The sequence below is a fragment of the Pelobates fuscus genome, chromosome 2, assembly GCF_036172605.1.
Source record: "Pelobates fuscus isolate aPelFus1 chromosome 2, aPelFus1.pri, whole genome shotgun sequence".
NCBI classification, from domain to species: Eukaryota; Metazoa; Chordata; class Amphibia; order Anura; family Pelobatidae; genus Pelobates; species Pelobates fuscus.
Window position 1 is genome coordinate 447,336,803 of NC_086318.1, and position 26,083 is coordinate 447,362,885.

Below are 26,083 nucleotides of genomic sequence, written 5' to 3' on the forward strand. Positions count from 1 at the left end.
CTAGAGAGACTATATAAGAAAACTGGACTGAATCCTGGTATACTCAGCATAAGGTAGCTCAAAGTACTACACCTGGGGGAGTCTTACTCCCCCCGAATAGCTGACTAGGTGACCGAAACTACAATAGTCTAATAGTCTAACCATTGATTATGGGGGGTCCTGTCAGCTGTTATTAGGAGCCTTTTTGTTGCAGTTTTCTACTTATTAGCGAGCATTTCAACTAAGTGGCTACATTTGGTCTATTCAGCTACGTGGTCTGTCTGCATGATTTTGAGTACTAGAAGGATAGATTATATATAAGATATTTGCCGTTTCAGCTACTTAGTCAGCAGTCTTCTACCTATCAGGGAGCATTTTTTACTAAGTGGTTACATTTAGTTTATTAGCTATATTGTCCTCCTTTATTTTAGTACTAGTAAGATAGACTTATTAGACTATTGTAGTTTCAGTCACCTAGTCAGCTATTCGGGGGGAGTAAGACTCCCCCAGGTGTAGTACTTTGAGCTACCTTATGCTGAGTATACCAGGATTCAGTCCAGTTTTCTTATATAGTCTCTCTAGCGTTTCTTTTTTCTATTTGTTGCAATCTTCATATAAGCGCTACTATTGTTTAATACTGGATACACTTTGTTACATTTTATGTAGATGTTCTGCAACTACAGCCATTCTTTCAGAGGTATAAAAGGATTTGTCCTATACTGGGTGGTCTTGGTATACACCTCCCTGATAGGATCAGCCACTGGCATTATCTTATTCTACCTCAGGCACTTTTATGTTAGATGGCTCAGTATGGTACTTTGACATTTTGAGCTTTCTATAGCTCCCCCCTGGGATTCACATATTTTGTTTTATTAGCGAGCAAGTAGTTAGGTTTTTTGTATATCAACATCTAATAAAGTAATTGTTTATTTATTTATGTTTATTTTTATCTAGACCATTTTTTTCAGATATCCATGTTATGATCTTGGGTCTACTTGTTAGAACCCTCAATCACTTTTTTCTTTCTTTTCAAGTTTAACCAGGGTTACCCCCTATTTTGGATATCTGGTAGACATCACACATTCGCCTCAATTGGGAGTCTGTGTTTATTTGTGCTTTTTTCGGTACATATTACACCCGTGTCCTTTGTGCATTGCAGCTCGGCTGGGGGAGCGGAGCACGGAGTGCTGGAGACTGTTCTGCTTCCCATGGGGCGCACACTGAGCCAGGAAGAAGTTTGGGCGCTTATGTCTCAGATGGTTAACCAAGTGTCAGAAACATTGAGCATCAGTCCAGACACGGCCCAACACCTTCTCATCCACTGCAAGTGGAATGTGGACCTTCTTATTCAGCGATACACGGACGACCCACAGATACTGCTCATGGCCTCGGGATTAGAAGTGCAAGAGATGCACCTCCCGGACAGCCCCCTGCCAGCGTGTCCAGTGTGTATGAGCCCTGTGAGTGCCACAGACAGCCCTCCAACTCTCTGCTGCCGGCACTTCTGCTGTAAGGTGAGCCTCACACAGTGAAGTCCTGTCACAAACTTTGCATTGAAGCTGCTGTTCCACCTCCAGTTCATTCAGAAATCGGTAATCTTAATATATATATTATTTTTCCATAAAGGACATTAAATGGTAAAAACAGGTGCTTCCCCTATTCCAGACTAAATTGACTTAGGTGAAACAGAATAATCTCACCGATACAGACAATATGTCAAACCCCAGAGAGAATGTTTGTGTTAGGGATTAACATTAGACACCTGGTGCTAGTAACCATGCATTAAATCTTGGCCGCTGAAAGCCAATGGACAAATGTACATTTTGAGCCCTGTATGCATGTATGACAGGATTAATTACTCTTATATAATATGCACAGTTAGTTACAGTCAAAGTATGGTTTTTATTAAACTCTAATTTTTAATGTGGAAATGAAGAAAACTGAATAATTCTTAGAAATAAAACACAAATTCCGGCAAAATTGCTGTTCATCTCATAGCTGCAGGACACCGGGACATGGTCTTTGGTAAAAATGTTCCCACGCCCCCATGGCCCCATTTTACATTGGGTGATGTTCTGGTGACTGAAAAAGATTTGATATTCGTAGTGGAGGTCTCATGTTGTCTTTAATACCTGCTTTCTTCAGAGTTGCTGGAAGGAGTATCTGACAATGCGAATTGAGCAGAACCTGGTACTAAACTGTACATGCCCCACCACGGATTGCCTGGCACAACCCACCTCAGAATTTATCTGCAAGATAATCTCCTCTAAGGAGGTTCTTGAGAAGGTACAATGAGATCCCCCTCTGAGTTATACATATTAATGGCTTTCCGTCTGTTTTATCATATTCCCCTCTCCCTTCTCCCCTCCGAGCTATACATATTAATGGCTTTCAGTCTGTTTTATCATACCCCCTCTCCCTTCTCTCCGAGCTATACATATTAATGGCTTTCAGTCTGTTTTATCATATCCCCCTCTCCCTTCTCCCCTCCGAGCTATACATATCCATGTCTGTCAGTCTACATTTTATCATATCCCCCTCTCTATTCTCCCCCCCGAGCTATACATATTAATGGCTTTCAGTCTGTTTTATCATATCCCCCTCTCCCTTCTCCCCTCCGAGCTATACATATCCATGTCTGTCAGTCTACATTTTATCATATCCCCCTCTTCCTTCTCCCCCCCGAGCTATACATATTAATGGCTTTTAGTCTGTTTTATCATATTCCCCTCTCCCTTCTCCCCTCCGAGCTATACATATTAATGGCTTTCAGTCTGTTTTATCATACCCCCTCTTCCTTCTCCCCCCCGAGCTATACATATTAATGGCTTTTAGTCTGTTTTATCATATTCCCCTCTCCCTTCTCCCCTCCGAGCTATACATATTAATGGCTTTCAGTCTGTTTCATCATACCCCCTCTCCCTTCTCACCGAGCTATACATATTAATGGCTTTCAGTCTGTTTTATCATATCCCCCTCTTCCTTCTCCCCCCCGAGCTATACATATTAATGGCTTTTAGTCTGTTTTATCATATCCCCCTCTCCCTTCTTCCCCCCCCCCCCCCCCCCCCCCCGAGTTATACATATTAATGGCTTTCAGTCTGTTTTATCATATCCCCTTCTTCCCCCCCCTCCCCCCACCCCTCGAGCTATACATATTAATGGCTTTCAGTCTGTTTTATCATATCCCCCCTCTCCCTTCTCTCCGAGCTATACATATTAATTGCAGTCTGTTTTATCATATCCCCTTCTCCCTCCCCCCCCCGAGCTATACATATTAATGGCTTTCAGTCTGTTTTATCATATCCCCTTCTCCCACCGAGCTATACATATTAATTGCTTTGTCTGTTTTATCATATCCCCCCTCTCCCTTCTCTCTCCGAGCTATACATATTAATGGCTTTCAGTCTGTTTTATCATATCCCCCTCTCCCTTCTCCCCCCTCAAGCTATACATATTACTGGCTTTCAGTCTGTTTTATCATATCCCCCTCTCCCTTCTCCCTCCAAGCTATACATGTTAATGGCTTTCAGTCTGTTTTATCATATCCCCCTCTCCCTTCTCCCCCCCCCGAGCTATACATATTAATGGCTTTCAGTCTGTTTTATCATATCCCCCTCTCCCTTCTCCCCCCCGAGCTTTACATATTAATGGCTTTCAGTCTGTTTTATCATATCCCCCTCTCCCTTCTCCCTCCGAGCTATACATATTAATGGCTTTCAGTCTGTTTTATCATATCCCCTTCTTCCCCCCCTCCCCCCGCCCCTCGAGCTATACATATTAATGGCTTTCAGTCTGTTTTATCATATCCCCCTCTCCCTTCTCCCCCCCGAGCTATACATATTAATGGCTTTCAGTCTGTTTTATCATATCCCCCTCTCCCTTCTCCCCCCCGAGCTTTACATATTAATGGCTTTCAGTCTGTTTTATCATATCCCCCTCTCCCTTCTCCCTCCGAGCTATACATATTAATGGCTTTCAGTCTGTTTTATCATATTCCCTTCTCCCACCGAGCTATACATATTAATTGCTTTGTCTGTTTTATCATATCCCCCTCTCCCTTCTCCTCCCTCCAAGCTATACATATTAATGGCTTTCAGTCTGTTTTATCATATCCCCCTCTCCCTTCTCCCCCCCGAGCTATACATATTAATGGCTTCCAGTCTGTTTTATCATATCCCCTTCTCCCCCCGAGCTATACATATTAATTGCTTTGTCTGTTTTATCATATCCCCCTCTCCCTTCTCCCCCCGAGCTTTACATATTAATGGCTTTCAGTCTGTTTTATCATATCCCCCTCTCCCTTCTCCCTCCGAGCTATACATATTAATGGCTTTCAGTCTGTTTTATCATATTCCCTTCTCCCACCGAGCTATACATATTAATTGCTTTGTCTGTTTTATCATATCCCCCTCTCCCTTCTCCCTCCAAGCTATACATGTTAATGGCTTTCAGTCTGTTTTATCATATCCCCCTCTCCCTTCTCCCCCCCCCGAGCTATACATATTAATGGCTTTCAGTCTGTTTTATCATATCCCCCTCTCCCTTCTCCCCCCCGAGCTTTACATATTAATGGCTTTCAGTCTGTTTTATCATATCCCCCTCTCCCTTCTCCCTCCGAGCTATACATATTAATGGCTTTCAGTCCTTTTTTATCATATCCCCTTCTTCCCCCCCTCCCCCCGCCCCTCGAGCTATACATATTAATGGCTTTCAGTCTGTTTTATCATATCCCCCTCTCCCTTCTCCCCCCCGAGCTATACATATTAATGGCTTTCAGTCTGTTTTATCATATCCCCCTCTCCCTTCTCCCCCCCGAGCTTTACATATTAATGGCTTTCAGTCTGTTTTATCATATCCCCCTCTCCCTTCTCCCTCCGAGCTATACATATTAATGGCTTTCAGTCTGTTTTATCATATTCCCTTCTCCCACCGAGCTATACATATTAATTGCTTTGTCTGTTTTATCATATCCCCCTCTCCCTTCTCCTCCCTCCAAGCTATACATATTAATGGCTTCCAGTCTGTTTTATCATATCCCCTTCTCCCCCCGAGCTATACATATTAATTGCTTTGTCTGTTTTATCATATCCCCCTCTCCCTTCTCTCCCGCCTCCCCCCCCCCCCCCTCCCCCCCCCGAGCTATACATATTAATGGCTTTCAGTCTGTTTTATCATATCCCCCTCTCCCTTCTCCCTCCGAGCTATACATATTAATTGCAGTCTGTTTTATCATATCCCCATCTCCCTTCTCCCCTCCGAGCTATACATATTAATGGCTTTCAGTCTGTTTTATCATATCCCCCTCTCCCTTCTCTCCGAGCTATACATATTAATGGCTTTCAGTCTGTTTTATCATATCCCCCTCTCCCTTCTCCCCTCCGAGCTATACATATTAATGGCTTTTAGTCTGTTTTATCATATCCCCCTCTCCCTTCTCCCCCCCCCCCCCTCGAGCTATACATATTAATGGCTTTCAGTCTGTTTTATCATATCCCCCCTCTCCCTTCTCTCCGAGCTATACATATTAATTGCAGTCTGTTTTATCATATCCCCCTCTTCCTTCTCCCCCCCGAGCTATACATATTAATGGCTTTCAGTCTGTTTTATCATATCCCCTTCTCCCACCGAGCTATACATATTAATTGCTTTGTCTGTTTTATCATATCCCCCCTCTCCCTTCTCTCTCCGAGCTATACATATTAATGGCTTTCAGTCTGTTTTATCATATCCCCCTCTCCCTTCTCCCCCCTCAAGCTATACATATTACTGGCTTTCAGTCTGTTTTATCATATCCCCCTCTCCCTTCTCCCTCCAAGCTATACATATTAATTGCTTTGTCTGTTTTATCATATCCCCCTCTCCCTTCTCCTCCCTCCAAGCTATACATATTAATGGCTTCCAGTCTGTTTTATCATATCCCCTTCTCCCCCCGAGCTATACATATTAATTGCTTTGTCTGTTTTATCATATCCCCCTCTCCCTTCTCTCCCGCCTCCCCCCCCCCCCTCTCCCCCCCCCGAGCTATACATATTAATGGCTTTCAGTCTGTTTTATCATATCCTCCTCTCCCTTCTCCCTCCGAGCTATACATATTAATTGCAGTCTGTTTTATCATATCCCCATCTCCCTTCTCCCCTCCGAGCTATACATATTAATGGCTTTCAGTCTGTTTTATCATATCCCCCTCTCCCTTCTCTCCGAGCTATACATATTAATGGCTTTCAGTCTGTTTTATCATATCCCCCTCTCCCTTCTCCCCTCCGAGCTATACATATTAATGGCTTTTAGTCTGTTTTATCATATCCCCCTCTCCCTTCTCCCCCCCCCCCCCCTCGAGCTATACATATTAATGGCTTTCAGTCTGTTTTATCATATCCCCCCTCTCCCTTCTCTCCGAGCTATACATATTAATTGCAGTCTGTTTTATCATATCCCCCTCTTCCTTCTCCCCCCCGAGCTATACATATTAATGGCTTTCAGTCTGTTTTATCATATCCCCTTCTCCCACCGAGCTATACATATTAATTGCTTTGTCTGTTTTATCATATCCCCCCTCTCCCTTCTCTCTCCGAGCTATACATATTAATGGCTTTCAGTCTGTTTTATCATATCCCCCTCTCCCTTCTCCCCCCTCAAGCTATACATATTACTGGCTTTCAGTCTGTTTTATCATATCCCCCTCTCCCTTCTCCCTCCAAGCTATACATATTAATGGCTTTCAGTCTGTTTTATCATATCCCCCTCTCCCTTCTCCCCCCGAGCTATACATATTAATGGCTTTCAGTCTGTTTTATCATATCCCCCTCTCCCTTCTCCCCCCGAGCTTTACATATTCATGTCTGTCAGTCTACATTTTATCATATCCCCCTCTTCCTTCTCCCCCCCGAGCTATACATATTAATGGCTTTTAGTCTGTTTTATCATATCCCCCTCTCCCTTCTCCCCCCCCCCCTCGAGCTATACATATTAATGGCTTTCAGTCTGTTTTATCATATCCCCCCTCTCCCTTCTCTCCGAGCTATACATATTAATTGCAGTCTGTTTTATCATATCCCCCTCTCCCTTCTCCCCTCCGAGCTATACATATTAATGGCTTTCAGTCTGTTTTATCATATCCCCCTCTCCCTTCTCCCCCCTCAAGCTATACATATTACTGGCTTTCAGTCTGTTTTATCATATCCCCCTCTCCCTTCTCCCTCCAAGCTATACATATTAATGGCTTTCAGTCTGTTTTATCATATCCCCCTCTCCCTTCTCTCCGAGCTATACATATTAATGGCTTTCAGTCTGTTTTATCATATCCCCCTCTCCCTTCTCCCCTCCGAGCTATACATATTAATGGCTTTTAGTCTGTTTTATCATATCCCCCTCTCCCTTCTCCCCCCCCCCCCCCTCGAGCTATACATATTAATGGCTTTCAGTCTGTTTTATCATATCCCCCCTCTCCCTTCTCTCCGAGCTATACATATTAATTGCAGTCTGTTTTATCATATCCCCCTCTTCCTTCTCCCCCCCGAGCTATACATATTAATGGCTTTCAGTCTGTTTTATCATATCCCCTTCTCCCACCGAGCTATACATATTAATTGCTTTGTCTGTTTTATCATATCCCCCCTCTCCCTTCTCTCTCCGAGCTATACATATTAATGGCTTTCAGTCTGTTTTATCATATCCCCCTCTCCCTTCTCCCCCCTCAAGCTATACATATTACTGGCTTTCAGTCTGTTTTATCATATCCCCCCTCTCCCTTCTCTCCGAGCTATACATATTAATTGCAGTCTGTTTTATCATATCCCCCTCTCCCTTCTCCCCTCCGAGCTATACATATTAATGGCTTTCAGTCTGTTTTATCATATCCCCCTCTCCCTTCTCCCCCCTCAAGCTATACATATTACTGGCTTTCAGTCTGTTTTATCATATCCCCCTCTCCCTTCTCCCTCCAAGCTATACATATTAATGGCTTTCAGTCTGTTTTATCATATCCCCCTCTCCCTTCTCCCCCCGAGCTATACATATTAATGGCTTTCAGTCTGTTTTATCATATCCCCCTCTCCCTTCTCCCCCCGAGCTTTACATATTCATGTCTGTCAGTCTACATTTTATCATATCCCCCTCTTCCTTCTCCCCCCCGAGCTATACATATTAATGGCTTTTAGTCTGTTTTATCATATCCCCCTCTCCCTTCTCCCCCCCCCCTCGAGCTATACATATTAATGGCTTTCAGTCTGTTTTATCATATCCCCCCTCTCCCTTCTCTCCGAGCTATACATATTAATTGCAGTCTGTTTTATCATATCCCCCTCTTCCTTCTCCCCCCCGAGCTATACATATTAATGGCTTTCAGTCTGTTTTATCATATCCCCTTCTCCCACCGAGCTATACATATTAATTGCTTTGTCTGTTTTATCATATCCCCCCTCTCCCTTCTCTCTCCGAGCTATACATATTAATGGCTTTCAGTCTGTTTTATCATATCCCCCTCTCCCTTCTCCCCCCTCAAGCTATACATATTACTGGCTTTCAGTCTGTTTTATCATATCCCCCTCTCCCTTCTCCCTCCAAGCTATACATATTAATGGCTTTCAGTCTGTTTTATCATATCCCCCTCTCCCTTCTCCCCCCCCCGAGCTTTACATATTAATGGCTTTCAGTCTGTTTTATCATATCCCCCTCTCCCTTCTCCCCCCCGAGCTATACATATTAATGGCTTTCAGTCTGTTTTATCATATCCCCCTCTCCCTTCTCCCCCCGAGCTTTACATATTCATGTCTGTCAGTCTACATTTTATCATATCCCCCTCTTCCTTCTCCCCCCCGAGCTATACATATTAATGGCTTTTAGTCTGTTTTATCATATCCCCCTCTCCCTTCTCCCCCCCCCCCCCCGAGTTATACATATTAATGGCTTTCAGTCTGTTTTATCATATCCCCCTCTCCCTTCTCCCCCCCGAGCTATACATATTAATGGCTTTCAGTCTGTTTTATCATATCCCCTTCTCCCACCGAGCTATACATATTAATTGCTTTGTCTGTTTTATCATATCCCCCTCTCCCTTCTCCCCCGAGCTATACATATTAATGGCTTTCAGTCTGTTTTATCATATCCCCTTCTCCCACCGAGCTATACATATTAATTGCTTTGTCTGTTTTATCATATCCCCCTCTCCCTTCTCCTCCCTCCAAGCTATACATATTAATGGCTTTCAGTCAGTTTTATCATATCCCCTTCTCCCTTCTCTCCCGCCTCCCCCCCCCCCCTCCGAGCTATACATATTAATGGCTTTCAGTCTGTTTTATCATATCCCCCTCTCCCTTCTCCCTCCGAGCTATACATATTAATGGCTTTCAGTCTGTTTTATCATATCCCCCTCTCCCTTCTCCCCCCGAGCTATACATATTAATGGCTTTCAGTCTGTTTTAGCATATCTCCTTCTTCCCCCCCAACCCCCCCCCAAAGCTATACATATTAATGGCTTCCAGTCTGTTTTATCATATCCCCTTCTCCCCCCGAGCTATACATATTAATTGCTTTGTCTGTTTTATCATATCCCCCTCTCCCTTCTCCCCCCCTCCCCACCCCCCCCCCTTTCCGAGCTATACATATTAATGGCTTTCAGTCTGTTTTATCATATCCTTCTCACCCCCCACCCCCCCCCCACCCCCTTCCGAGCTTTACATATTAATGGCTTTCAGTCTGTTTTATCATATCCCCCTCTCCCTTCTCCCCCCGCTATACATATTAATGGCTTTCAGTCTGTTTTATCATATCCCCCTCTCCTTTATCCATCCAAGCTATTTTTTTTTTTCTTTTTTCAGTTTGACAATTTTTATTATTTTTTGTCCCTTTGATAGAAGGGCTCGAAGAAGCATGCACAGGGTACAGAAAGACAAAGGGTGGGGTAAACATAGGTTGCGTAATTACTATTTTTGAGACTGTTTGTATACAGAGTAATTATCATTGAAAGCCAGATAAGTTCATCACATTTTGCTCATGAGTTCCTCTCGATTTGATTCAAGAGGAATTACCCCAGGGCCCTCCCCGTGCTAACTTCCCATCCTTCCCATAACCTGTGGGAAGTCCCTGGTGCCCCCCTCGAACTTCTATGGCTTTCAATTTAGTATGGAGAGTGAACCTGGCGTTCTGTCTCTGGAATACTATTCTTGGGATGGGATTTCATCTTGATGTGGAGTGTGAACGGGGAATGGTTGTGTGGGGGGTTTGGGTTTGCGTGGGCTGGTCGTGGGCATTCGTCTGGTCCAGCAAAGAGGGTGGTAGGTCAATAGTTTGAGCTTTGATTGCACAGTCTCAGTTGGGTTTCCCCCCTGGGGGCTTCTGCTATCTGGCATCTCATGCCCTCACCCGACCCAGAGTCTTGAATTCTAGTTGTGTACCTATGTAATTGTGAGAAAGCCGGGTTCTATGTTAGTGTATCAGATCAGATCATGCGGATGTATGGGGCTTAAGGTAGTCCTGCCATTGTTCCTGTGCTGTAGTCAGAAACAGTAGTCCCAAGTTTGGCCAGAGTGTAAATGTAAATGTCAATTCCAAAGCCACTAACACATTTGTAGTTAACTTGATTGGACCGCAGCTGCTCTGTAATGTCTTTGAAAGCTCTCCTCCGTGGAGGCCGAGATGTCCGCGAACACTGCCAACTATTTGTATTGCTCCTGCAGTGATTTCCTGGCTCTCCCGGCTCGCAGCACGCTCTCTATTGCATGGTAGTAGTGCATGCGGAGGAGGAGATCCCTGGGAGAGTCCAGTGGTAGGAACTTTGGTTTCGCAGTCCTGTGTATACGGTCTAGGAGGAGGATGTCATTAAGTAGGACCGGGGCCAGAGTTTTGAAGAGGCCTGTAACGTAGGCCATCATGTGGAGGTTATTCCTCCGGGAGCTGTCTTCAAGGCCCGCCAGCTTGGTATCCTGAGTCTCCATTCTCTCTAGGATTCCCTCTACTTTGCTTGCTATGTCGTTGTGAGCTGTGACCATGTCGGCCATGTTGTCTTCCATGGTGGAAGTTCGTGTGCCAATGTCCTAAATTTCCTTGCGGAGGTCATCCACTGTGGTGTCTAGGTGGGCAGGGAGTTTGGCTGACATGTCGTCTAGCATCTTCTGCATGACCCCCTGTGTTAGGCCTTGGTCCATGTCGGGATGCAGAACCTTTGTTCTGCATCTTCCTCACCGCCATCTTGGCTGAGCTTGTGGTGGGTCAATGTTTCTGAGTGACCGGCTCTCTATGTGAAAAAATTTGCTACCCCTCTCCCTTCTTCCCCCGAGCTATACATAGTAATGGCTTTCAGTCTATATTTTATCATATCCCCCTCTCCCATCTCCCCCTGAGCTATACATATTAATTGCTTTCAGTCTGTTATAGGAACACCCTCACCTCTCACACCTTAGATCATGTAAGTTGTTGTCCTGGGGCTATCTTACCTTCAGGGTTAAACAATTTTGCAGTAGTTCAAAGGGACACTATAGTCACTAAAACAACTTTATCTTAATGAAGCAGTTTTGGTGTAAAGATCATGTCCCTGCAGTCTCGCTGCTCAATTCTCTGCCATTTAAGAGTTAAATCACTTTGTTTATGTACCATAGTCACACCTCACTGCATATGACTTGCACAGCCTTCCTAAACACTTCCTGTAAAGAGTCATCTAAAGTTTATCCTTCCTTTATTACAAGTTCTGTTTAATTTAGATTTTCTTATCCCCTGCTATGTTAATAGCTTGCTAGACCCCGCAAGATCCTCCTGTATGTGATTAAAGTTCAATTTACAGAGAAAGAGATACAATTGTTTAAGGTAAATTATATCTGATTGAAAGTGAAACCAGTTTTTTTTTTTTTTTCATGCAGGCTCTGTCAATCATAGCCAGGGGAGGTGTGGCTAGGGCTGCATAAACAGAAACAAAGTGATTTAACTCCTAAATGGCAGTGAATTGAGCAGTGAAATTGCAGGGGAATGATCTATACACTAAAACTGCTTCATTAAGCTAAAGTTGTTTAGGTGACTACAGTGTCCCTTTAACCACAGAGTTGGGTCTCCAGCACCTGGTGCTATTGCTCCGTTTTCTCTGTCTCCGCGGTATGAGAAAGATAGATTTTATCATATCCCCCTCTTCTTTTTCCCCTCCCAGCTATACATACCAAAGATATTTATCCTATGTTCTCTTCCATTTGTAGTATAACAAGGCCCTGCTCCGTGGATTTGTTGAGTGCTGCTCTAACCTGACGTGGTGTACGAACCCCCAGGGCTGTGACCGTGTGCTGTGTAAAGAGGGTCTTGGCAGTGGGGCTGCCTGCTCCAAATGTTCTTGGCTTTCCTGCTTCAGTTGTAGTTTTCCAGAGGTAAGTGTGCACAGAGTCCTCTGACCTCCCCCCAACTTCCTGACATTCCTGTCTGCTGATGTATTTCTATATTTCAGGCTCACTACCCAGCGAGCTGCAGCCACATGTCTCAGTGGATGGATGATGGTGGTTTCTACGAAGGGATGACTGTGGAAGCACAGAGCAAACACCTAACCAAACTCATATCGAAGCACTGCCCAAGTTGTCAGGCCCCCATTGAAAAGAATGAGGGATGTCTTCAGTACGTTACGAATTTACAAGGGATTTGGGAAACTACTGGCTAAAGCTTTTGGCAGTGCCCCCAGAAAAAAAGTAGCCAATGTATTGAGCATGGAACCCAGGATATAGGACTGTATATACCGGGAGCAGCCTGCTGTAGGAAGGACTGTATTTACTGGGGGCAGCCTGCTGAAGGAAGGACTGTATTTACTGGGGGCAGCCTGCTGTAGGAAGGAAGGACTGTATTTACTGGGGGCAGCCTGCTGTAGGAAGGAAGGACTGTATTTACTGGGGGCAGCCTGCTGTAGGAAGGAAGGACTGTATTTACTGGGGGCAGCCTGCTGAAGGAAGGACTGTATTTACTGGGGGCAGCCTGCTGTAGGAAGGAAGGGCTGTATTTACTGGGGGCAGCCTGCTGTAGGAAGGAAGGGCTGTATTTACTGGGGGTAGCCTGCTGTAGGAAGGAAGGACTGTATTTACTGGGGGCAGCCTGCTGAAGGAAGGACTGTATTTACTGGGGGCAGCCTGCTGTAGGAAGGAAGGGCTGTATTTACTGGGGGTAGCCTGCTGTAGGAAGGAAGGGGCTGTATTTACTGGGGGCAGCCTGCTGAAGGAAGGACTGTATTTACTGGGGGCAGCCTGCTGAAGGAAGGAAGTGACTGTATTTACTGGGGGCAGCCTGCTGAAGGAAGGAAGGACTGTATTTACTGGGGGCAGCCTGCTGTAGGAAGGAAGGACTGTATTTACTGGGGGCAGCCTGCTGTAGGAAGGAAGGACTGTATTTACTGGGGGTAGCCTGCTGTAGGAAGGAAGGACTGTATTTACTGGGGGCAGCCTGCTGTAGGAAGGGCTGTATTTACTGGGGGCAGCCTGCTGTAGGAAGGACTGTATTTACTGGGGGCAGCCTGCTGTAGGAAGGAAGGACTGTATTTACTGGGGGTAGCCTGCTGTAGGAAGGAAGGACTGTATTTACTGGGGGCAGCCTGCTGAAGGAAGGACTGTATTTACTGGGGGCAGCCTGCTGTAGGAAGGAAGGGCTGTATTTACTGGGGGTAGCCTGCTGTAGGAAGGAAGGGGCTGTATTTACTGGGGGCAGCCTGCTGAAGGAAGGACTGTATTTACTGGGGGCAGCCTGCTGAAGGAAGGAAGTGACTGTATTTACTGGGGGCAGCCTGCTGAAGGAAGGAAGGACTGTATTTACTGGGGGCAGCCTGCTGTAGGAAGGAAGGACTGTATTTACTGGGGGCAGCCTGCTGTAGGAAGGAAGGGCTGTATTTACTGGGGGTAGCCTGCTGTAGGAAGGAAGGACTGTATTTACTGGGGGCAGCCTGCTGAAGGAAGGACTGTATTTACTGGGGGCAGCCTGCTGTAGGAAGGAAGGGCTGTATTTACTGGGGGTAGCCTGCTGTAGGAAGGAAGGGGCTGTATTTACTGGGGGCAGCCTGCTGAAGGAAGGACTGTATTTACTGGGGGCAGCCTGCTGAAGGAAGGAAGTGACTGTATTTACTGGGGGCAGCCTGCTGAAGGAAGGAAGGACTGTATTTACTGGGGGCAGCCTGCTGTAGGAAGGAAGGACTGTATTTACTGGGGGCAGCCTGCTGTAGGAAGGAAGGACTGTATTTACTGGGGGTAGCCTGCTGTAGGAAGGAAGGACTGTATTTACTGGGGGCAGCCTGCTGTAGGAAGGGCTGTATTTACTGGGGGCAGCCTGCTGTAGGAAGGACTGTATTTACTGGGGGCAGCCTGCTGTAGGAAGGAAGGACTGTATTTACTGGGGGCAGCCTGCTGTAGGAAGGAAGGACTGTATTTACTGGGGGCAGCCTGCTGTAGGAAGGACTGTATTTACTGGGGGCAGCCTGCTGTAGGAAGGAAGGACTGTATTTACTGGGGGTAGCCTGCTGAAGGAAGGACTGTATTTACTGGGGGCAGCCTGCTGTAGGAAGGAAGGGCTGTATTTACTGGGGGCAGCCTGCTGTAGGAAGGAAGGACTGTATTTACTGGGGGTAGCCTGCTGAAGGAAGGACTGTATTTACTGGGGGCAGCCTGCTGTAGGAAGGAAGGACTGTATTTACTGGGGGTAGCCTGCTGAAGGAAGGACTGTATTTACTGGGGGCAGCCTGCTGTAGGAAGGAAGGGCTGTATTTACTGGGGGCAGCCTGCTGTAGGAAGGAAGGACTGTATTTACTGGGGGTAGCCTGCTGAAGGAAGGACTGTATTTACTGGGGGCAGCCTGCTGTAGGAAGGGCTGTATTTACTGGGGGCAGCCTGCTGTAGGAAGGACTGTATTTACTGGGGGCAGCCTGCTGTAGGAAGGAAGGACTGTATTTACTGGGGGCAGCCTGCTGTAGGAAGGAAGGACTGTATTTACTGGGGGCAGCCTGCTGTAGGAAGGAAGGACTGTATTTACTGGGGGCAGCCTGCTGTAGGAAGGACTGTATTTACTGGGGGCAGCCTGCTGTAGGAAGGAAGGACTGTATTTACTGGGGGTAGCCTGCTGAAGGAAGGACTGTATTTACTGGGGGCAGCCTGCTGTAGGAAGGAAGGGCTGTATTTACTGGGGGCAGCCTGCTGTAGGAAGGAAGGACTGTATTTACTGGGGGTAGCCTGCTGAAGGAAGGACTGTATTTACTGGGGGCAGCCTGCTGTAGGAAGGAAGGACTGTATTTACTGGGGGTAGCCTGCTGAAGGAAGGACTGTATTTACTGGGGGCAGCCTGCTGTAGGAAGGAAGGACTGTATTTACTGGGGGCAGCCTGCTGTAGGAAGGAAGGACTGTATTTACTGGGGGCAGCCTGCTGTAGGAAGGAAGGACTGTATTTACTGGGGGTAGCCTGCTGAAGGAAGGACTGTATTTACTGGGGGCAGCCTGCTGTAGGAAGGAAGGACTGTATTTACTGGGGGTAGCCTGCTGAAGGAAGGACTGTATTTACTGGGGGCAGCCTGCTGTAGGAAGGAAGGGCTGTATTTACTGGGGGCAGCCTGCTGTAGGAAGGAAGGGGCTGTATTTACTGGGGGCAGCCTGCTGTAGGAAGGAAGGGCTGTATTTACTGGGGGTAGCCTGCTGTAGGAAGGAAGGGGCTGTATTTACGCGGGGCAGCCTGCTGAAGGAAGGACTGTATTTACTGGGGGCAGCCTGCTGAAGGAAGGACTGTATTTACTGGGGGCAGCCTGCTGTAGGAAGGAAGGGCTGTATTTACTGGGGGCAGCCTGCTGTAGGAAGGAAGGGCTGTATTTACTGGGGGTAGCCTGCTGTAGGAAGGAAGGGGCTGTATTTACTGGGGGCAGCCTGCTGAAGGAAGGACTGTATTTACTGGGGGCAGCCTGCTGAAGGAAGGACTGTATTTACTGGGGGCAGCCTGCTGTAGGAAGGAAGGGCTGTATTTACTGGGGGCAGCCTGCTGTAGGAAGGAAGGACTGTGTTTACTGGGAGCAGCCTGCTGAAGGAAGGACTGTATTTACTGGGGGCAGCCTGCTGAAGGAAGGAAGTGACTGTATTTACTGGGGGTAGCCTGCTGTATGAAGGAAGGACTGTATTTACCCAGTGTAGCCTGTTGCAGGAAGGAGGCAATATGGTATAATTATTATGCTCCATTTCCTATTAACTTGTTGGTTATCTACCTTACCCGGGTTATCTCCTTTATTTATTCAGTATGACATGTGCCAAATGTAACCATGGATTCTGCTGGCGGTGCCTCAAACCCTGGAAACCAACCCATAAAGATTATTACAACTGCTCAGCCATGGTAAGAATCATAACTAGGTAAGAGAATAGCGAGACTCCTAGAACATGTGTGATGGGGATGTTCAGCCCTAGACCAAGTAGTGCTGTGTCATTAAGTGATAGGTTGACAATCAGTGTTTGTGCTGTGTGTGGAGTATGTGCACAGTTTACTGATTATTTCTGCTCGTGTAGGTCAGTAAAGCCGCAAGACAGGAGAAGCGGTTCCAGGATTACAATGAGCGATGTACGTTCCAGCACCACGCCAAGGTATGAACATGCAATTCATATCTGTTTCCGCTCATTGTGTTTCCGTGGAGAAGGTTAATAAATGTCTCATCTTAGGACTTTGCTGTCTCTCTGCGAAATCGCCTATGTACTCTGAGTGTAGAACCTCCACTGCGCCCTCTGACATTTCTCATCACAGCCTGCCGGGTCTTGGAGATGAGCCGCAAGGTGAGAGTCCCTCCCCCTTCCAAACTAATCTCCAATAGCCCCTCATTTTATCTCTGCACTTCACCATCATCCATCTTCATTCCCCATAGAAACCACTCTTCCTTTCACTTCTTCTTCCCATAGTACAGTTTACCTAATCCCTCTTCTTCCCATAGAAGCAATCTTTCCCCAGTCCCTCTTCTTCCTGTCCCCCGACCCCTGGTTTTCAGACCAATCCTGGTGACAGCCAGTTGTAATCTTTCACCTCTGTTTTCCAGGTGTTGGGGTACTCCTGTGTATACAGTTATTACAATCAGGATTCAGAACGGCTCGATGTGCTTGAAACACAAACCGAAAATCTAGAACTTCATGTCAGTGCACTGCAAATCCTTCTGGGTGAGTAATCCTTTATAGGTGGTAAGACGTCTTGCTGGTTGTGGAACACATTTCAAGCGGCAGCTTTTTAGGACTGTTTCCCAGGTTTTGGTTCAATTTATAGAGACACCTTTTTTCTGATCATGGCAAGCCAGGGGTGCTGCTCCATCAGCTTATGCAGTGATCGGCCAGGATGTTCACATAACTTCCCAGCTGGACACTCAATGGCACTTTTTCCCCTACAATTCCTGTTTCCTTAGTGTGGCCAATCTGTCAGTGCTCTCTGCTGCTCTTTTCTCCTGTGATAGACCCCGTTTGACTGGTTGCTTTGTGGTGATGAAAAGAAAGGATTTAGTTTTTCGTCCTCTGCACCGATTGCACCTACATTGCTGCCACCAGTAGTGCGGTGTGTACAGTGTGAAGGCTGCTCAGCAGGGCGCAGAGCTCTGACCGGTCTCAGACGAAGTACTAAATGCACGAGACACATGAGACGATGCTCAGGGTTTGCTGTTGTTTTGGCAACTTATGTATATTTAAGATGGAACCATAAAGGCGCTGCAGTTGTATTAATCTTTGAGAGTGATGCTGTGTTCACCACCTGGGGTCTGAACGATATAGACATTTGGATGCTATTCCAGCAGGCAGGGACAGATTCGGAGAGAGGGTAGAGTTACTTGCGCCGAAGAGATCCAAAGCTGCTCAAGGGGTGTATGAAACGTACAGGTGATACTCGAAAAATTAGAATATCGTGCAAAAGTTCATTTATTTCAGTAATGCAACGTAAAAGGGGAAACTAATATACGAGAGAGACGCATTACATGCAAAGCAAGATAGTTCAAGCCGTGATTTGTCATTAGTGCGATGATTATGGCTTACAGCTCATGGGATCCCCAAATCCACAATCTCAGTAAATTAGAATATTGTGAAAAGGTGCAATATTCTAGGCTCACAGTGTCCCACTCTAATCAGCTAAGTAAGACATAACACCTGCAAAGGGTTTCTGAGCCTTTAAATGGTCTCCCAGTCTGGTTCAGTAGGAATCACAATCATGGTGAAGACTGCTGACCTTGACACCCTCCATAAGGAGGGAAAGCCTCAAAAGGTAATTGCGAAGGAAGTTGGCTGTTCCCAAAGTGCTGTATCAAAGCACATTAATAGAAAGTTATGTGGAAGGGAAAAGTGTGGAAGAAAAGGGTGCACAAGCAGCAGGGATGACCGCAGCCTGGAGAGGATTAACAGGAAAAGGCCATTCAAATGTGTTGGGGACTTTCACAAATAGTGGACTGAGGCTGGAGTCAGTGCATCAAGAGCAACCACACACAGACGGATCCTGGACATGGGCTTTAGATGTCGTATTCCTCTTGTCAAGCCGCTCCTGAACAACAAATGACGTCAGAAGCGTCTTACCTGGGCTAAAGAAAAACAGACCTGGTCTGTTGCTCAGTGGTCCAAAGTCCTCTTTTCTGATGAGAGCAACTTTTGCATCTCATTTGGAAACCAAGGACCCAGAGTCTGGAGGAAGAATGGAGAGGCACACACTGCAGTGTGACGTTTCCACAGTCTGTGTTGATTTGTGGAGCCATGTCATCTGCTGGTGTTGGTCCACTGTGCTTCATTAAGTCCAGGGTCAACGCTGCCGTCTACCAGGAGATTTTGGAGCACTTCATGCTTCCTTCCGCAGACGAGCTTTATGGGGATGCTGACTTCATTTTCCAGCAGGACTTGGCACCTGCCCACACTGCCAAAAGCACCAAAGCCTGGTTCAATGACCGTGGGATTACTGTGCTTGATTGGCCAGCAAACTCTCCTGACCTGAACCCCATAGAGAATCTATGGGGCATTGCCAAGAGAAAGATGAGACATGAGACTGAACAATGCAGAAGAGCTGAAGGCCGCTATCGAAGCATCCTGGTCTTCCATAACACCTCAGCAGTGCCACAGGCTGATAGCTTCCATGCCACGCCGCATTGAGGCAGAAATGCAAAAGGGGCCCAAACCAAGTACTGAGTCCATATGCATGCCTATACTTTTAGAGGTCTGATATTGTTCTATGTACACTCCTTGTTTTATTGATTGCATGTAATATTCTAATTTACTGACATTGAGGATTTGGGGTTTTCATGAGCCGTAAGCCATAATCATCGCACTTATGACAAATCACGGCTTGAACTATCTTGCTTTGCATGTAATACGTCTCTCTCATATATTAGTTTCCCCTTTTACGTTGCATTATTGAAATAAATTAACTTTTGCATGATATTCCAATTCTTTTTTTTTTTTCCAGAAAATACTCTTTGCAAGATTCACCTGGACATGTCATACTATGGAGGTATTGGGGGTCAACTGAATAATTCCCCTTTTTTCTGGGGACTCAACCGTATAATGGCTTTATGGAGGTCAGCTTATACCTTAAAAATCCCCCCTTGTATGCACCCCCCTGAAAGATTTTATATGTATGGCAAAATTTAGGGAGAATCGCTCATTCTAGGTTTTGTCAGCTATTTGTTTACATTTATTTCAGTTTGTAGCGAAGGAGGTGAGCACTGATCTCTAGTGAGCCCTTTTTCTGCTCTTGAGGCAGGAGTGGGCGCAGCTGATCTCGGCGTTGGGCATTTGTGACTGCGCAAGCGGAAGTCTATTTCATGCTTAAATGCACAGTCCACTAAAAATCTTTTGTGACGAACTGAACCTCGTCACTGGTTCTTGGAGGGGCCTGCTCGCCAGCCTCTTGCCTCAGGACTATGGGCCCGATGCACTTTAAAAGGCTCCGTTCATGTGAGTTATGTACTTTTGTACTCCAGACAGGGAGACAAACCGTTACCCCTGATTCTCTGGAACTGTTTTGGTCATAGAACCATGTGCACAGTCGGTCAAAAATCCCTGAACCCCTGCTCTGATCTGGGTGATTTTTGGTTATGTTGGTCACCCAGATCAGGGCTATCAGGGGATGTAACTTTTGTGGGGCTTTTGTGTGTTTTAAGGCCTTTTTGGGGGTTTGTAAAAATGTATGTTTTTTTTCTGTGCTTGTAGATAATTGGATTAGATAAGTACAGTTCCTGATCCAATTATCTCCCAGGCAGAGGGGAAGGATTGTATGTTTGTATATGGGATTGTCATACATTTAAACACCTTTGTCATTGGTCTGTGACTTTGTATTGGAGTCCCCCACAAGGTCCATGTGGGAGTGCCCTTTGCATGGGGACTTGCATAAAAGGCCAGTGTGGCTACCATTAAAGAGAGATTCGTTTTCCCATTCATGAAGTCTTGGCTCATGTTTGGGGGATTTGAGAGCTATATTCACTCTGGGGATTGCTATATCACAATACTTCCCTGAGTATAATCACTAGCTCTTATAAGAGCTGTTCCTGCTACGCTTTCCTGACTAGGAGAGGTCAACCTACTAGAAGCTGGATCTTGGAGGGTCTTGGGTCCAGTGTGGGTGGAGGACGGCGAGATCCCCAACCAAGCTGCGGTGGCTTGTGGGTGTCTATGGTGGTTATGGTGTTCTAGTACAGTGCCTATGGTGCTTGCAAGTACTAGGAAGCAGCGATTGATGTCAGTACATGGTCGGGATGCTAGGCAGTCCATCAAATCTTTGATGGGGAAAAAACATTGGTGAGCCGCTTAATTTCATTTCTGGTGGATTAAGAGTGCCTGTTGGGCCTATAATAAATATTATTTTGCCCTATATTCCACTGCCCCAGCAAATCTCAGGAACAGTCAACCAGAAAGCACAAGGATAACTTAAACCATTATATTAACTGAGGATGACCTTAAAAATAGATTTCAGAGGCTATAGCCGAAGGCTTTAAATCTCTGTAACATATTCATCCTCAGCTTGCGGTAACTGCGGTCAGCGGCCATGGGTCAGTGTACCTGACTCCTGCAACATGTTGATAGATGCCGGCCGCTGCGGATCCACACTAAACTATAGCCCCACGTCCGCCCATGTTGAGGAGGACGTCGGCATGCGTGTGACATCACGCGGGAGACGCGCACGCACATTCTGGGGTCAAAGGCCGATTTCGGCCAATCTGATTTGTAAAGGGCTTATTTAAACGCATTTTTTTTTTTTTTTTTTTTTTGCAGTGCAATCGGATATTACAGTGAGGACTGAGGTACCCCAAAGGCAGTCCTCAGGCTTAGCATACGAGAAGGCTTGCACAATTTTTATATTATGAAAAATACAGGTGTAGGTAAAGTAGTCGGCGGAGAGACAGAGCGGCATAATGTAAGTATCTGGCTATACTGACCGACTGTACGAGGGGTGTAAACAAGAGTATACATTTTAGTATTTGCTGGGCTGATTGGTGATGTTTCAGTATAACTAGGAAGCATGTTAAGTAGGTGTAACGAGAATCATGCATAGGTATGTCGGCATGTGAAGAACGTGAAACAAGGGTTTTTTAACAGGCTGTGCTGACTGGCACTTTTATTAGTGATAAACACTTATGTTCTTAGTTAGGTAATATAAAACTCGCTGGTGCTGTATGCCTGTAACTGTATCAAAATACGCATACATGCTTAGCTTCTGCTTCAAGCCTACAAACGGGTTATATTTAAACATTCAGGATTGTGGTATCATCGATATCTGAGACCATGTTTAACGGGTGAGGAATTCTGCAAACTAGGCATAGAGTGCTACATGGTACCAGAATTCAGCTCACAGGTAAAGTAACATCTGAGCAGATACAAAGTTCTCACGGTGTGAACGTGTGCTATGGCTGGAAGCGGTTTGGTGAGACAGTCCATATGCACCTTGCCGAGGCCTTGGTTGCCTTGGAGCCTTTACTATTTTTCCCCGGGCTCTGCGGCGTCTTGGGGTCAATTCCTTCCCTGGTGGGGGCCTGTGTAGGGTTGCTACCCGCCGCTTCAGCTTTTGTGTTGCACTCCTCCGTGGGTGGTATTGGAGGGGTCCCTTTGTCAGGTATGCGGCTCGTTGCGGCCTGCCATGTGTGTAGGCCTCAGATGCTTGGCGAGTGAGAGGTGCTCATGTTGTCACATGTTTGGTGTCAGCTTGTTCCTCTCTGTGTCACCGCACTTGTGGTGGCCTTTCTGTCACGCTTGGTCTCTGTTTTGGCCTTTAAAGTTTGCTTTGTTTGTTGATTTCTGCAGGAGCTGCTGAGGGTAGCTTCCTCTCAGCTCTGCGGTCAGGCCCCGTCCCTATTTAACCCCTTAAGGACCAAACTTCTGAAATAAAAGGGAATCATGACATGTCAGACACGTCATGTGTCCTTAAGGGGTTAAACGCATTTTTACTTCTCATTGCCCTGTCGTGGTTTGTTAGTGGTTGTCAGATAGTGTGTTCCTGAGCTTTTATTTCTGGTTATTGACTTTGGCTTCGTTTTGACTTCCCTGTATTCTGGTATCCCTGACTTCTGGCTATCCCTTATCGTTGTCCCCCATTTTGTTGTCACCGACCCCTACATTCTAAGGCCCGGTAAGACGTTTTTTTTTTGTTTTGTTTTTTTTATTCTTTATTTTTGCTGTGCAAGATAATACATATAATCTTGTCATGCTCCAACAGCAGTTGACAAGTAATTTGTAGTACAGCGTTTACATGTGGTAGGGCATTCAGCAGTTACGTGCACACATTTATTTTTTGAAAGAGGTTATGTTGCAAGACTTGGAAACCTATGGATTGAACATGCTAGGCATATTTATCTTTAAAGGTTTGCTAAGAAATGAGAGAGCTTGGTATGTATAGATGTCGCATAACTAAACAAGACAAAATCAAATTAGTGGTACTACACTTGGACTGAACCTCGTAGGGCTGCACCTGGGTAGTGGAAGGACGGAGAAACCGGCATAAGGTGTGTCATAGTGAAACTCTGAGTGGCAGAGAATTAGAGAGAGAGATATCAATAGGGTACCTGGCTTATTCCACCCGGAGGTATCCTCAGTACTAAGCACCTCATGCTCCCTCCTCTCCTGTGCCTGATTAGACAAAGGTCAAGTGTTAAGTATGTGGTATAGTCACCACTCTCCCACCCATGTAGTGCCCTCCTTAAAATTCACAATAGATCTACACGTCTCCAGTGCTTTATTAGGTAAGAGGCAGCTCCTATTTATATCGCAGGGCCTCCTCTGTCCCACTTATGTATGGACAATAAGTATAGTTGTCAAAAGTGATGCTATACTAACAGATAGGAAAATTAATTAAAAAAAACGAAAGAACTTGAGCTATATGAGTGTATCTGACCCGCATCCCCTTATAGGGCTATGTAGTGGGACATAACTAGGTAAGTGGGTGGGTGTAGGTGCATCTCTGAGTGTCCAGCAATTTTAACCTGTGTCGGGTGTAGTAGTCCGGGAGGCAGTAGGCATGCCCTAATCAGGGGGAGCTTGTAACGATGGCATGCGTGCTGTGCACCACACCCGCTCAGCCCACACCGGTAATCGGCAATCCTTCATTGCGCAGCGATAGTTCCTGGAGGCCAAGTGTCCCGTGTGCAGTTTCGTGCTGCTTAGAGTGAGGGTCTGTCATGTAGCCTGGAAGGATCGAACGCCCGACTGCGGTTCCACTCTTGGGTACGGTTCCCCCCCGGCTCCCGACCCGTGGGAGATCTTGTGCTGGTCGAGGAGTTGGGCCATGCAGGTGGACGGATGTGGTGTAGGTGTGTTGCGGATGCCAGCAGCACTGAGCCTCCGTGGTTTAGGTGTTCATCGCTTTTTCCTCCTCCTCCTGCTGCTTGCTGCCGGAGTGGTGTCACGGCCATATATAGCAGGCTTAGAGTTGAGGCCTCTTCTGCGTTTCGGTGGGCTTCCTCTTCCGACCTGCCGCCATGTTTGGGCCTTCTGCACAGGGAGCTCTGATGGCCGCCGACTCACTTGTGCTGCTGGCTGGAGTTGTGGGAGACCACTGGGCTGTATCCAGACATTTTGGCGCATTCTTCGTTCCAGCTTCTGCCAGAAAGCTTCTAAGAGTCTGTCCAGCCTGTTTTCTATGTCGCTTGAGGTAGGGCAACATGTGTCCTCCACCATATTTGGTGAGTTGCGGTGGACCCCGCCAGTGTGTAGAGTTTCGCCCCACACTACTACTGGGTCTTGATTGCCCTCCTGGGGCGGACCGGGATTACCCCCACCGGTCCAAAGTGGGGGGGTAACGGGGCTCGTGATCTGTGGTGGTTCTGTCCTTGCACTTCCAAGCCGGGAGAGCGGCCGCCTCTCTCACTCGGTGCGCTGTAGGCCCCATGTGTTCTGGAGGGTTGTGTGAGCCTCCAATGAGCCGCACACTGACTCCAGGAGTGTCGATAAGATCGGGGGATATAAATCTCTCCAAGGGTCGTTGAAGTACGGACCAGGGAGGTCACAATAAGCTATGTATAGCAGGCTCATGAAGGAGCTCAGTAGAGATGCAACCTTCCTCCATTACAGTCAGGCCCCGCCTCCCCTTGTTTTGTTTTTAAGAATTCTTTATTTTTGCATTTTTCATAAAGTAACAGTTTTACAGAAATGGAAAAAGGTGGGTTAGTGCACGGTTTGTATATCAAGGATTACAGCATTCTGTACAGTATAGGTTTAGTCACATGTAGACATATAGTTTCAACAGTAGAGCGGTGGTCTCCCCTTTGGGGGTTTGGTTTTGGGTCTGTGCTGCTCATGGCTGTAGTGGACCCTTGTGGTAGTGCTATCTAGGTCCCTGTTCGTCATTATCCCTTCTGCGATAATCTTGTAGTAGCTGCCTATCCAGTGTGGTTGTGTTGGTTGTGGTCCGGTGGGTGATCACCACTTGGCAGAAGTATTGTCCTTTGTTGGTTTATTGTCCTTCTTTGTGTACCCGTTAGGGTTTTAACCGCCCGCTATGGGCTTGCGGCATTCTTCCCCCCGGGGGCCCTGTTTGCCCTGGTTGGAACGTCATACGCATGGTTGTAGTCTGTATCTTTGAGTGTGCCGTGCGGGGGTTGGTCGGGTTAGTTGCTAGATAGGCATAGTAGTGGGGGGGAGAAGATCAAAGGAAGGGAGATCAGAGGAGAGGAAAGGTGGATCGGGTATCAGGGATCTCCGCCACCGCATGCCGTCTCAGCCGGGTGTTTAGTATTGTGGTATTGTGGGGCTAAAGGTAGCCGTGCCTGGCACACAATCTTCTGTTGGTCTGTAGCTATTCCGTCCCTCGACCTCTGTCTTTATTGTGTTTTTCCCCTGAGTATATTGGTGTCGTTACCATGGTAGGGAGGTATCTCCGTCCAGCCATGAGTCCCACACTTTGTGGAAGTATTTGGGTGTGTCTTGGAGTTGTGTTGTAAGTTTGTCCATGAGCATGCTGTACTGTATTTTTTGACAACTGCTTGTGTTGGGATGTGGGTTGTGGACCAGACTTCCGCAATCGCCCTGCGTGTTGCCAGGGCAATGCGTGTGCCCAGTTTGTTCTCTGCTCTGGTGAGGGACTCTATGGGTTTTGACAGCAGGAGAGCCCAGGGGTCTAAGGGGTAGGATTTGTTCAGGAGTTTTATTATCAGTGTAGTGACGCTGATCCATAAGGGTTTCAGTTTAGAACAGGTCCACCAGCAGTGGAAGAACGTTACAGTTTCCCCGCACATTTTCCAGCATAAGCTGGAATCGGTGAATGATGGCTTAGCATTGGGGTGTAAGGTACCAGCGGAACAGCATCTTGTATGCCTGTTCGACGTGCGTGTCACAGATCGGTAGTGATGCTGTGGCTTCCCATATGTCAGCCCAGTCGGAGTTGTCTTCTTGAGTTTCCAGGTCTTTTTCCCATGCTGCAATGTATGTGTGTGTTATTTGGGTGGGGTGGGTTGCTAGGGTCGTGTAAAGGTCGGAGATTTGACCTTTTCTGGTCGGGTGGTTTGCGCAGTCCAGTTCAAATTGAGTGAGTGGGGCTGTGCCAGATTGTTGTATGATTGGGATTGATGCGACGCTGCGTATCTGAATGTCACGCGGCCCAGCCAGGATATGCCCAGCGCCGCCCATTGGTGTAAGTCATTGTGTGCTTTGTGGAGAAGCGGGGTGTTGTTCCTTGCGTATAATGTAGTTGTTAGTTGTTAGCTGGCAGT

The 26,083-nt window shown here is 46.6% G+C and overlaps 1 protein-coding gene across 3 annotated transcripts in view; it reads left to right on the forward strand.

Annotated features, from left to right (window-relative positions):
- Window positions 1-26,083, forward strand: part of CUL9 (cullin 9) — an 89,242-nt gene that overhangs the window by 43,381 nt on the left and 19,778 nt on the right. For all 3 annotated transcript variants that reach the window (XM_063444157.1, XM_063444159.1, XM_063444160.1), the window contains exons 31-38: window positions 1,139-1,493; window positions 2,125-2,265; window positions 12,159-12,323; window positions 12,401-12,564; window positions 16,191-16,284; window positions 16,455-16,529; window positions 16,605-16,715; window positions 16,973-17,090. In XM_063444157.1, the coding sequence (XP_063300227.1) occupies window positions 1,139-1,493; window positions 2,125-2,265; window positions 12,159-12,323; window positions 12,401-12,564; window positions 16,191-16,284; window positions 16,455-16,529; window positions 16,605-16,715; window positions 16,973-17,090 (1,223 nt within the window). The remainder of the gene's footprint in view (window positions 1-1,138; window positions 1,494-2,124; window positions 2,266-12,158; window positions 12,324-12,400; window positions 12,565-16,190; window positions 16,285-16,454; window positions 16,530-16,604; window positions 16,716-16,972; window positions 17,091-26,083) is intronic.